Source organism: Apis dorsata, unplaced genomic scaffold, assembly GCF_000469605.1.
Source record: "Apis dorsata unplaced genomic scaffold, Apis dorsata 1.3 scaffold_132, whole genome shotgun sequence".
Taxonomy (NCBI): Eukaryota; Metazoa; Arthropoda; class Insecta; order Hymenoptera; family Apidae; genus Apis; species Apis dorsata.
This window is the reverse complement of record NW_006263425.1, coordinates 736911-750492: the sequence shown is the minus strand read 5'-3', so window position 1 is coordinate 750492 and position 13582 is coordinate 736911. Positions and strand designations below refer to the sequence as shown.

At 31.6% G+C, this 13582-nt stretch overlaps 1 protein-coding gene across 1 annotated transcript in view; it reads right to left on the bottom strand.

The window, feature by feature from the left end:
- LOC102673240 (receptor-type tyrosine-protein phosphatase kappa) overlaps nt 1–13582 on the bottom strand; it is a 107600-nt gene that overhangs the window by 12569 nt on the left and 81449 nt on the right. Inside the window, exons 3-5 of the mRNA XM_006613057.2 lie at nt 7366–7490; nt 3872–3959; nt 589–665 (exon numbers count right to left, since the gene is read on the bottom strand). Of these exons, the coding sequence (XP_006613120.1) occupies nt 589–665; nt 3872–3959; nt 7366–7490 (290 nt within the window). The remainder of the gene's footprint in view (nt 1–588; nt 666–3871; nt 3960–7365; nt 7491–13582) is intronic.

Genomic DNA, 13582 nt, shown 5'->3' with positions numbered 1-13582 from the left:
AAAAAAAAAAAAATGGATCGTTTTAGATATAATTTTTATAATAATTTTCATTGTGATTTTCATTAACATTTATTGATAATTGTCGATAATCGAAAAAGGAGATACTAAAAAATTATTTCCATGATAAAAATATAACGATACTATAGTTATCCCAAATTCTATTTCTAGAAATGTGATATGGATTATTCAAATTAAGCTCGATTTCGTGTTCGAAGGTTAAGAAAAATGGGTAACGTTAATCTTGATCTTTAACATGGCGAGTCACGATGCCGAAAAATAGAATTTCACGTTCTTCCAATAATAATTTAATTCTCTACAACGATTACGATTACGTTGGTTTATATTAAAATAAATTTTAACACTCATAAATAAGAAAAACATTGATTATAAATATTCTTCGCGATTGTTTATATCGAAATAAATATTTATTCATTTATAGTATCACATTTTAATATTTTCATGGAATTTCGAGGAAATTTAATTAAAGCTCGGACAGCTTAAAGATAGAATCCCTTTTGCTTTGTGTAAAGTGTTCAATTTCAGGATAAGAATGTTTTACTAATATCTATGTATCAAGTATCTACTTACATCTACGTAAGAGGCATTAACGTAATCAGAGTCGGGCTCGCCTTCAATTGGATCCAAAACCACCCTGTTGTAGTCATCTGTACTCGAAAAGGGAATTGATGAAAGTTAATAACAACGCCAAAATATGAAATATAAAATCTGTTTTTGTATTCAGCAGAATTTTAATCGAAAAATTCACTATTTAATATTTTATTTTTTAATCAAGCAACAAAAAAAATTGCTGAAAAACAATCTGTTGAAACATATCAAGCGTTTCAATTTATGGCTTGGGGATAAAAATTTATCGGATAAAATATATTATTGACTCGTTTCAAACGTTTACACAATTATTTTACAAATTGTGCTTTTAATATACGTATAATATAATGAAAATTGTTTTCATTATTGTGTAAAGACTGGGGCGCAAATTTTCGAAATATTATACGATGGTCCGATATATTTCACACATTCATAAAAAGAAAATATTTAAATAATTTTTCAATACACTCTCCATCCATCAACCGACAAATGCAACAATGTTCATTCACTCGTATTCTATCCAATTTCTTCGCGCCTCTGATTGTCCCATCGCATGTAACGCAATCTACACTCCTAAAAAAAAAAAAGTGGAAATAGAATTTTCAAAAACTTGAAACTGAAAATATTGAAAAATAAAATAACGAGATCCATATTCATGGATAGTAGTATAAATTTCATTATACCATATAGTATTTCCAATATAAAATTTATAATATATGCATATCTTGCTTATTTATTTTCATGCATACTTTTATTCGTGTAAAACACTTCCAATGTATAAACGTCTATGGTACATTAATAATTTATACGCTTTCAAAAAAAAAAAAAAAGAAAAAAAAGAAATAAAATAACAAAATTGTATTTTCAAAACAAAAAAAGAAATTATAATATAATTAGATTATAAAAATTGTAAATTAAATTTTTAAACGAAAAAACTTTTTGATTAATTATGATTAACACCTACTTAAAAAAACAATTTGAAATTTAATTAAATTTTAATTCCTTCATCATTCCCAATATAATTATCGTACACCTTGATAAATATTTCTGCATACAGTTGTTACATTATATTTCACAAATTTCATTTGTATATTTAAAAATTCCGTACAAGTGTACGTAACTAACAGAAACCTCAATAAAAAAAAAAAGATAAAAATAGATAAACAAAACTACAAGATCGTGTTTTTCGTGAACAAAGGGAAACAGCTTCTCTAATTGCCCTATTCCGAGTAACAACAATCCGCAATCCCCCCGAGCAGAATGGAGGGGAAAAAAGAAAGTGAAAAACGAAGATGCAAAGAGAGAGAGAGAGAGAGCATAGAAATAACAAGATCATGTTGTTTAAACAAAAGGTGAAACGGAAACCAGTCGTTTGATTCTAGTCGGATTCCCGAAAAACCTGGTCAAATTGCTTTTCGAACGAACATTTTCACCCGTGAAAACGAGCTACTGTATCAATTTCGAGGAAATGTTATTTGATCACGTTTCTCGCGTATATTTCCACCCATATGTGCAGGGACAGGCGCAGAGACACTAGGAAAAGGAAAAATTCAAAATTCTATAATTATTTTCTAATAAATTTGCCCTCCCAATATTTAATTTAGCGTTAAATTTAATAAATAATTAATAATGATAGTAATAATCAATTTGTAAAATTAAATAAATTAATTTCTGTGATTAATCTTTCAGTTCGTTGCAAATTTTTAATTTTTCTATTCTGTAAAATTATTCTTCGAGATTAATTTTGCAAAGGAAGAAGAGAAATTTTAATTCTTTTTTCGTTTTATTCTTAACATATAACAAGATATGTTTTGTGGATTAAAATTCACAGCTTAAGAGAAGTGAAGTCAAGTTTCATTTAACATTAAACGTGACGAATATTAAAACAGAAGTTTCACTAGCCCATACTTGAAACTCTACATTACAATATCAGAATAAAAATTCAAAGATACAAAGATGATTTTATAATTTAACGTCATGTTATATATTATAATTTATTGTATTATTATTATTATTATTATTATATTTAACAATGCACGTCAATCACGCTCATTAAAATTGTCCACACACACGTAGATACTTATGTAGACAACATACAAGTGTACGTGTACCGTGTGAGAACGGAAGTTCGTGTTGCCCTCAACTTCCGCCATCCCTCTTTACGCTCTTGTGTACGTCGAGCACGCGTACGAAAGGTGAGAATATACTCGCGTTTCCTAATTAGTCGTGACCGAAATTTTCTTTTCTTTTCTTTTCTTTCTCTCTCTCTCTCTCTCTCTCTTTTTTTCTCTTCCCAAGAAGAATAATTAAAAATACAAGCAGCATTGTGTACGCGGAGCGCACGGTGAAATCAAAGGATTTGTAGAATAAAAATTGCGAGCGAGAGAGAGAGTGGTGAACAATCGTGTTGAAGTACTCTCGTGAGGTTGGGAATGGGGTTGTTTGCGTTGGAATTAAAAGTTGGGTGTTTGCAGAAGATTTCGAGTTCGGTGTTAAATTGTTTGGGTAGATGGAATCAAGTATTAATTAAGATGGGTTAATAACGCGTGAACGGAATATTGAAATGTCTTGGAATTTATATATGTATGGTGTGTGGAAATTTAAATATGTTTGGATTTGCGAATTGGGTGTGCTTGGCTTGTGTATTGTGAATAGATGAAATATTAAAATTATATGTAATTAGATAGAGAAATATTGTTGGATTGGATATGAATTGGATTTGAATGAGGATGAATTCACTATTATTAGTTTCAGAAATTATCTTTGCGATGATGTATGATTGTAGAAGGATAAAGTTTTTGTGAAATAATAAATTAAGTTTCCAAATTATTTCTGTAAAAGTAGATTAATTTGTTTATGGGATAGTGAAGTATTGAGTTACCTGTGTCAATAGCGAATTGTGTCCTGAATTTCTCCATATAAAATTGAATTAATTTGCTTGAGAAATAGTAAATTAATGTTAAATTACCTTTGAAATAATGAAATCATGTTTTTTGACGTGTCTGTGTAGAAATAAATGAAATATTAAATTATTTGTGTAGGAGTTACAGTAAACTTTTCTTTCATTATTTCTTTCATATCATTTTGAAATAATTATTAGAAGCAAAGTTATTTGAGAAGAATTAAAAAAAACATTATATTTGTCTGCATATAATATCATGTATTCTGTTTCAAATATAACAACATCCTAAAAGTTTAAAAGCAGTTTTTACCATATTGATCAATGGTATTGATATTAATATAATATCGAGTGATTGTTACTTACAAGGAATACACCTTTGGTTCTGGTTCTTTTCTTTGTTGGCTGGTTTCATAGCGTGTCTACACGAATGCGTCTCCACCTTCGTTGCCGTCTGTAAACAAATAAAATAATTTTTTAGAAAAACTTGGAAGTTTAACAAGAATTATATATATATATTTTTTTTAAAGAAAAGAAAAAATAATTTTTGCCATTACAAATCGAAAACAATAAGCATCGAGTTAAATTTTTGATCAATCGTTACCAGCTGATATTAGAAATATTAATTTTTAAATATTCCCATAATAATATTAGGAAATATTATATTAATTGAAATCATGAGCGTATGCTCGTTCCAGCGAACGTGATAATGACACGTAAGTGACACTGTTGGCAATGGATACAAAGTTTAAATTAAACTCCCTCGATTATTAATGAACTGGGTGAAATTACTCCGCGTCCGAATTTCATAAATTTCGTTTGCAATTTATCGTTTATACACGTGCAAATATACGGATATGCGATCGTTAATTTCCAATCGTTTCTAGTTATACTATGAATTCTATAATTTCCCCTCTTTTCTTCAAATATTATCTATTATTTCATTTATACAAAGCGTATCAAAAACCTGAACTTATCCGTGAATCATTAATTTTAATTTCGATATATTTTCAAATAACATTAGATTAAAAATTCTTTCCTTTCTTAATTCTTTTAGGAATTAAGATTAAGTTCATTTTTAAAGTTTTACAATCCTTCTCAATAATTTTTCCTCTCTTCAATCAGAAAAAAGTTTTGTACTTTCATTCTTGTTCATATTTGTCACAAATTCTACAATACAAACTAATCTCTTGATAAAAATAAAAAAATTGTACAACAGATAGAAAAAAAAAACCGATGACTAATATTTCACAATTCAAACAACATTGTAAAGTTCAAAAAAATCTCCCATATCTTTCATAGCAATCACAACAACAATAGAAAAAAGATCACTGACAAATTTTTCATTCATCATTCACAATAACACAGCTCTTCACGATACAAAACTTCTAAAATTCGAAAAAATCTTCATCTCTCGTGATATTGTCGCTCTTACCAACAATAGAAAAAGAAATCAACGACAAATTTTTCACATTCGTTATTAACTTTGCAATAACAATGATTTTTTAAAATTCAAAAATTCTTTATCTGTCTCGTATAAAATAAAAAAAAAAAAAAAAGAAGAATCGATGAAAAATTTTTTATTCGCCAGTGAACTCTTAAAATTCAAAAAAATATCTCGCGAAAAGCGCTCACGCAACAACAGAAAAAAAAAAAAAAATCGATCGATCATCGCTTCCACAACTACAAATTACACTTTTCAAATGCAAAAAGACTCCGCCTCGTATCTCTCGATATAATCATTCGTGCAAATGACAAAAAAAAAAAAAAAAAAAAAAAAAAAGAAGAATCGATGAAAAATTTTTTATTCGCCAGTGAACTCTTAAAATTCAAAAAAATATCTCGCGAAAAGCGCTCACGCAACAACAGAAAAAAAAAAAAAAATCGATCGATCATCGCTTCCACAACTACAAATTACACTTTTCAAATGCAAAAAGACTCCGCCTCGTATCTCTCGATATAATCATTCGTGCAAATGACAAAAAAAAAAAAAAAAAAAAAAAAAAAAAGAGAACAACGACTCAAAGGCAAACAAATACGCGGATCGAACGGTCACCTGTCCGCCTCTCGAATCGCTTTCGATGAACTCGGCGTGAAAGAGGGTTGATAAACGTCGAGCCAATTACCGTGTTCCGATCGGCGGGAAGGCAATCGACGCGTGTATCGTTGTACATGCGAATTAAACGGTGCCGTAAATTCCCGACGCGACGAGGAGATCCGAAGCCAGCGATCCAAACGAGTTTTCAGCCTTCGTCATCTCGATAATTCTCCTACCGGTTGATAAGGAAACCCTGGTGAACGGTGGCGAAATATAGTTTCCGTCGGGCTGACCAAAATTCAATCTGGTTCGTTCGACCGGCGGAAAATGGATCTGGTGATATTTACCGGTGTCTTGGGGATAATTTAATAATCGTGAAATATGATAGATGGATGGATAATTGAGAGCGATAATTTTCAAAATGGGAATTTTAATAATTTCTGAATGAGAAATATTATTGAAGATAATTTGGATGAATTGAAAAAAAAAATTGGCGAGATATATATATAAGGATTGTGTAATTTTTTTTTATATATAAATGAGATTTTGAATTAACAAAGTAAAAAAAAATCTTTGTTGAAAGTTTAGAATTATCATGAAATTCACGAGAGAGAAAAAAAAAAAACTTCTTTTAAAAGGAGCGAAGTTAAAATTACACAACCTTAGAAAATTCTGTGGACCAAAATTGATCGAAATAAAAAATTTTTCCAAGACTTTAGTTGGAAAAGTTAGAATTACCTAACCTTGGAAAATTCTTTCGACTAAAATCTAACGAAATAAGAAAATCCAGAAGTTTGAAAAAAGTTAGGTTAGAATTATGCAAAAATCTTTTATAAAAAAATTTGTTCGATTAAAATTTAACAAAGTTTGAAAATTATTATTGATATTTGTATAGCAGAAAATTATCGTAAGATTTCATATGAAAAGTAAAGAAAAGATTGACCATCCGTAAGTCATCAACGATTCAATGAAAGTTTCACGGATTTCCATGTGAGTCTGGATTCATCCTGTTCGCCAGTCTGCCAGTCTAAGAGGCAAAAGCTATTCTCTGTTCCCAGGTGTCTGGTTCAGAATTTGTGCACCAAAATGGCAATCTAATGAGAAACCGATATCGAGCCGAGTTACTCGATTCCACTACCTATTCTCACGAGATCGCTTTGTCTCCTAGATGTCGTCTGCCACCAATGTCTTGGCTGTCTGCCTATCTTGAGCCACTTTGCACCCTCTCCAGTACATATATATATTCACCGGTGGGAATGATCCCTTCGTATAATTTTGTCGTGGCGAATACATTGGACGTTTCTGAATCGTGGAATTGAATTATTTTATTTCATGAGATTTTGATAATAGTGCTCATGATTTTTTAAATAAATCGATATTAAATATTGAATTTTTGTTACCGTGATTTCTTTCAAGATGATCAGATGAATATTTTAAATTGTTCAAACGATGATGGAGTTTTATTTTTATATTGGATCTTGGAAAAATAATTCGTAATTATTATAAAATTTTAATAACTCTTCTATTCTATTCCAATTTTTCTGTTTCGAAAATTTAATTCTTAAAAAATTAATTTTCTCAATTACACGAATTCTCCTCGAAAGAAGCTTATATTATATAACCGTTAGGATCTCTTGAAACAACACAAAAATCCTTTTAAACTTCATTTCAATCCAACATCTTGAGGAAGGAGATTCCAAGTAAGTTGTAAGTTGAAGTTATTATTAGAAGCGCGAAATAAGACTCGAAAACGTTGATATCACCAACGTTGGCAAGAGAGAGGAGAAAGAAGGAGGTGTAGGTCGAGATTTATTGTCCTCACCTGAAACTCGACGCGGTACAGAACAGGAAACTTTCGACGTAACTCGCAAAGCTTGGGAAATTGCGAGAGTTCGGTCGGCGCGGATGGCAGGGTGGTGCTCATACTGCTACCGAGTTCCTCCGTGGCTGTGAACAAAAAAAGAAGAGGGATTAATGTGGTGGACATTCGGGGTTTGTCGAGTATATCGACAGTTTCTACTTGAAAGATTGCTTCTCTGAGAGAGAAAGAGAGAAAGAGAGACGAATGGATATATTAGTGACGACTATGGATTTTTTTCAAATATTCAATATAAATACAAAATACATGATAAATTTTGTTTCTATATACTTTGTATCACACACAACAGATCAATGAATTCATAAATGTAACATTAAATTTTCATATAAAAATTGTAAAAAAAAAATTAAAAATCTGCTTAGGGAATAGAGAGAACCATGCCATTGAAATCGCTTTTTGTTTTATCCCGATATCTCAATCGGTTGCCGAGATATACGCGTTCAAAGTATGCATAGCGCTTAAGATAGGGCAGATATTATGAATGGATTCGCGACCTACTGACCTACATTTTTTTCCTGGAAATGTGTACTACGTTTTTCTAAGAATCGCGTCTGTCACTTGTCTGGAGTTTGGGATAGGTCAGTGAGACGAGAAGCGAGCGAGAGGTCCGAGTAAGCGATGAAGACGGAGATAGTAAACGATTAAAAATTACCTTTTTCTTTACACGACGATATCTCGGCAACCAAAAATGGTATCGAGATAAATAAAAAAGCGTTTTAAAGGGCAAGGACCCGCGCTTCCAATGATCTTTCGTTCGCTGACCGGAAGTTATTATCTTCGAAGTTATAGCGGTTCAAAGTTTTCCTAATTCTAATAGAGTTTAATAAGGGTTACGGTGAATGATTAAAAATTACCTTTTTCGTGGCACGGCGATATCTCGGCAACCAAAAATGGTATCGAGATAAATAAAAAAGCGTTTTAAAGGGCAAGGCCCCGCGCTTCCAATGATCTTTCGTTCGTTGACCGGAAGTTATTATCTTCGAAGTTATAGCGGTTCAAAGTTTTCCTAATTTTAATAGAGTTTAATAAGGTTTACGGTGAATGATTAAAAATTACCTTTTCTTTACGCGACGATATCTCCGAAACCGAAAGTCGTATCGAGATAAATGAAAAAGCATTTTAAAGAGCAAGATTCCACGCTTTCATGATCGTTCGTTCGTTGACCGGAAGTTATTATCTTCGGAGTTATAGCGGTTCAAATTTTTCTAATTTTAATAAAGTTCAATCGAATTTTACGCTATAAATATATATATATATTTTTTGGAAGAATATTAATTAATATTACTTTTATTAATAAATGTTTTACATCATATAATACTATTTTTTATCGTATAAAAATAAGAATATGTGTTCAAGACTAAGGCATAAAATATGGTTGGTTGGTTAAAATTGGAAAGTAAACTAAATATTTTCAGGAATATCTATAAAGTCTTAATGACTGAAAAACATTTAACATTGGAAAATAAAGAAAACAGAAAGCCCACGGGAGACTGGAAATTAACATAAACGTTTACACAGCTATTTACAACTTAATTACGTTAGCAATTACAAGTGGAACGTAATTCCAGAAAGAGTTTGAAAAATGTAAGCAAGCAATGCTTATACATTGTATCATACTTAAATCTTACAACAAAATTAACATTATACGTGACGAGACACTTCATTAAAAATACTTTTTAACTAAAATAAGATCGCTATGAAATATAATTCCCCGTTTTTTGATGAGCAGAGGATTAAATTAATTTAACAAATGAGATCTTTTATTTTTTCCAAAATTCATAATAATAATTTTCGAATTCCTAGAAAAATGGTAATTTGCAAGTTCTTTCTGTTTGAAGAATTATTATAACGTATTTATAAAAATTCTTCTCAATTTTTAAATAATTTTTAAAAAATTAAACAATTTCTAATTTCGCCATTTCACTTCGGAAAAATTCAATTGCGAGATAATTACATCGGATAATTGAATTTCAATGTCAGACGCAAACTATCCATTATTAGACTGCTGACAGATCGAAAAAAACCGAATCAAGTTGAAAAAGAAAAATATTTCCACTCTCATTCATCCATTACATTCACCTAAATGTAAATTTATGCTAATGTTTGTATTTCCATTTTTATCCCCGTTTTCTTCCTCTGCTCGATCGACTCACTTTTATCTCTTTCTTTCGACTAGACTCTTTTAAATTAATTAATCGTAGAAGATTTTTAAAAAATTTTTATCCAGCGTGAAGACAAAATCGTCGATATTTTTTAAATATTTTAATTATTCAAAGAAAATTTTTACAATTAATTCCTCGCGCTCATCCTGAAACAAAATTTTTCGATCTTCGTTTCATTGCACTACAACAAAAATTATCGATTAAACTAAAACAATTACGAAAAATTCTAATTTAAAAGAATATTAAAATAATCACAATCGGAGAAATCTCTTTTCAAATTATATCCATAAATCGTCGTTTAGAAGAGAAACGTTTCAATGTAAAAGAAAATACTTTTTAAATCACACTTTTAGCTTTATCTCTCTCTCCCGGTAATAAGCTTAAAGTCTTTACGACTAGAATTCATTTTACAGCAATTTCTAAAACAAAAAAGAGAGAAAGAGAGAGAATAATATCATAATTCATCGCGTAACTAGCAAAATTGCGACTTTTTGTTTCACTAAATAAACAACAAGTTTTACGCGGCCATGGAACCAAGCAACTTATCCAATAACCATCTAGTTTTAAGTCGTTTTTATCCAAAGAGATCATCGGTTTGGATACGATATTCCCTTAAAAGAGTGTTTCGAAACTGGGTCACGCCTCTGCATATAAACATCCCCCGCGAATCTCATCAACTTCCTGGAACGTTGTCACGTCCCAATATGTAACGGTGGAAACTGGAACATCGGTGGCAAACATCGGCCACATACTCGATTTTTGGATTCGTTTATCGTCGAAGACATTTAATGGAACGAGAAATTTTTCATTTCCACGGATCCTTTTTTTCGCCCAATTCATTCACTTTTATCGATTCTCGCAATTGGGTTAATCGATGTTTGCTCGACGATACTTTTGTTATTATACACTTGTTCCTGATATCATTATTTGGATATCTTTCTTTATTTTGCCTTTACCTAAAGTTTGATATCGTAATCCATTTCCACAACAAACGATTCTCACTCGTTCACCGTTGTCAATCCTATACGTAAATTGCCATTCACTCAAGATTGATCATCATCCACTATGTAAGAAAAATAAATAAAATTTCCTATATAAATGATAAACTACAATCAATAACATTGCTAGTTTTCAAATTCTATTTCGCGAAGTAAACAAACAAAATGATATATATTTACGCCTGTATAAACTTTTTCCATAAAAAGAGAAGAACTCGTAATCCCTATTACCAACCTCGTCCCAAAAACTTTTCTGCCAAATCAGCCAACAAAACGCCACTTCCTTTATTTTTCCTTTATTAAAAAACAATCATCGTCGATTCTATCGATCCGGAACTATATCGATCGAGTTCCATCGTATCCAACATCCTTTATTCGCCTAATTACATAACAATAGTTGCAGAGAGGGAGGGAGAGAGAGAGAATGGCGGCTGTCGTTGGTACAACGGCCTCATTAGCCTTTATCAGCGTTCGATGGCCGCAAGAAAGCCGCGATGACACAGGCATCCTCGTCGCTTCATCCCCAACCCTCATTGTCCCCCTCAGCCGGCCGAATAAAAAAGCAATCAAGGCTGTAGCCGAGTTATACGAGGGCGATTCACCGCAGAAATAGGGCGGCTAATTATCCTGTTCGGCGTTAAAAATAAAACCAAGACCCACCTATGATGGAACCTGTTAATGGATCCCCCTCGCCACGGTTTCTTGCACGGTGCAACAACAACGGTTTCCGTTACGAGCAATTAGAAACGTAATCTCACGTGATGGAATAACAGATTGGATGAAAGACAAGGAGGACACGTGATTCAATGAATTCTTCTTTCTGGAAAAATTATATTGCGTGAAACATCTCGTCGAATTTCAATTCGAATATTTGTTGTTTTAGTATAGTAAAATTATAAATAATGAATTGAATCTTGTGGAAAATTGTAATAATTTAAAATGAAGAAGAGGGAAGGAATTATCGATTGAATCGATCGAATGCTAATCTGTAAGAAATCTGTAGAACGATTTTTTTCAAAACTTTCCATCTGATCGCGCTATTGAACATTGGTTAAAATCACTTTTCCAGATTACATCGAAAATCGTTTCAACAAACTTTCGAACAACTTTCGAAGATTATTAAACGGGTATAAATCGGCCAGCTATTTATAGAAAAATAATCAAACGAGGATAAAATCGTTTTCCTTGCGAATCTCTTTGACAACAAGCGCGAAAAAGACACGATATTAGTCCTCTTGTAATCTTGAATAAATATTTTTTCTTAGGCAACAATAAGTCACAATAAAAATTCAATCCTTCAGGATGATATATACAACTAATATATAAGAATAGATACGTTTAATTTAAGATAAATAGCCTGGTGCTCGCATTAACATCTGCTATTATCCAACTTTGTACCTAGTTTTAGTCCGATAACCAGCATTAGTCCATTCAACTACCAGAGAACGAACAGAAAAGCGAAGAATCCCAAGAGCCGTATATAAACAAATTCATATATCAGTTAATACTATGCAGTTTATCCACTCTCTCATACTTTGCAATATGGATTTTGTTGAACATTTGCCTGCGGTGTTATGTTCTATATAAACACATTTATAAATCCTTTTATTTCTCTCTATTAATATTTCGTTCAACGATCCCACAGAATCCATGGTGGATAGTAGAAGACACGTGTCAGAGGTCGATCAAGCTCGACTCGTACGTTTCAAGGGTGGATTCCATCCTTTTGAAAGTTATCGCGATTTTTCGATTTTTTCCTTTTTTTTTTTTTTTTTTTTTTTTTGAGGCGTGTTAAACGGTTTACGAACGTTTGCTCTTTGTGTCATCCACAGGTGTGCCACAGAAATAATATCGAAGCGGATCGTTTCTCTCTCTCTCTCTCTTTGATTTCCACAGTTTTAACCCCATCCATTTCCCTGGACACGATTCGTTGACGTTCGAAACTGAAACTGTTGGCCATCGTGAATGGAAGTGGACAAGTACAATAGAATTATTCGAAGCTGAGGGACGAACAGTTAACAGTCAAGTATAATCAAATTCTATGATTTTTAGAATAATTCAGTCGATAAGAGTTCGTTCAAATTGATAATGAAATTTTTTGAGTGGATTTTGTACAACTCTTTGTTTTTTGAAAGAAGTTTCTCGTAACAACTTAATTATCTTTTGACGATGCGTTGGTCGTGATTTTTTTCATTATTTATTTATCTAAAGATGAAGGCTTGGATGAGAGTAGCAGGGAATTTTTCTTCCTCTTTTTTTTTCTTTTCTTTCATCTTCGTTTTCTTCTTCCCTCTTCTTTTTTTCTTCTCTCTTATTTTCAGCAACATTGAATCTTTTCTAGCCTCGATATATACTCTACGAAGTGCACGATGATATTAAAAATGCTCATCACGTTAGGAGAAACAATTCAGGGAGATATTTTATTTCATCTTTGCGATTAGGTTCCACGATAGTCAATCTTTTTGCGAAACAAGAGCAATGAAACGAATGTTATGTATTGTTGTTTTTCATTTTCGACTCTTAATGAACTAGCTACTGTTTTATATATTTTCGACAAATTAAATGGAATTATGTGGCACGTTTTTACGAAATATTTCGATCTATAACGAAAATTATATATTAAAAATTTCACGATGCAACAACAAATTTTGTTGAACAGTGTTTCGTTTAAATGTGATTCAATAAAGGAATTTAATTAAATATTTCTGCACCGATGGTTTACTTTTTCCCTTCTCGCCCTTTCTTCGCTGATATTACGTAATTTTCTTCTTCCAGGCTGTTGCTCCTTCGAGACAAACAAATTGTTAGAACAAACACCTCTCGTGATATTCGTTAGAACAAATGGAGATTGACGATTGTACTTTTCTCTTTGTTTCATAAATAGTAATTTAAATTTTCTCTCGTTCCCTTTTTCAAAGCTATTTTTCAAACCTCGTGAAATTTCTTTGAAATTTGAGAAATGACTTGTCCCTCTAGAAATTGTTGAAGAAAATTGTTGGT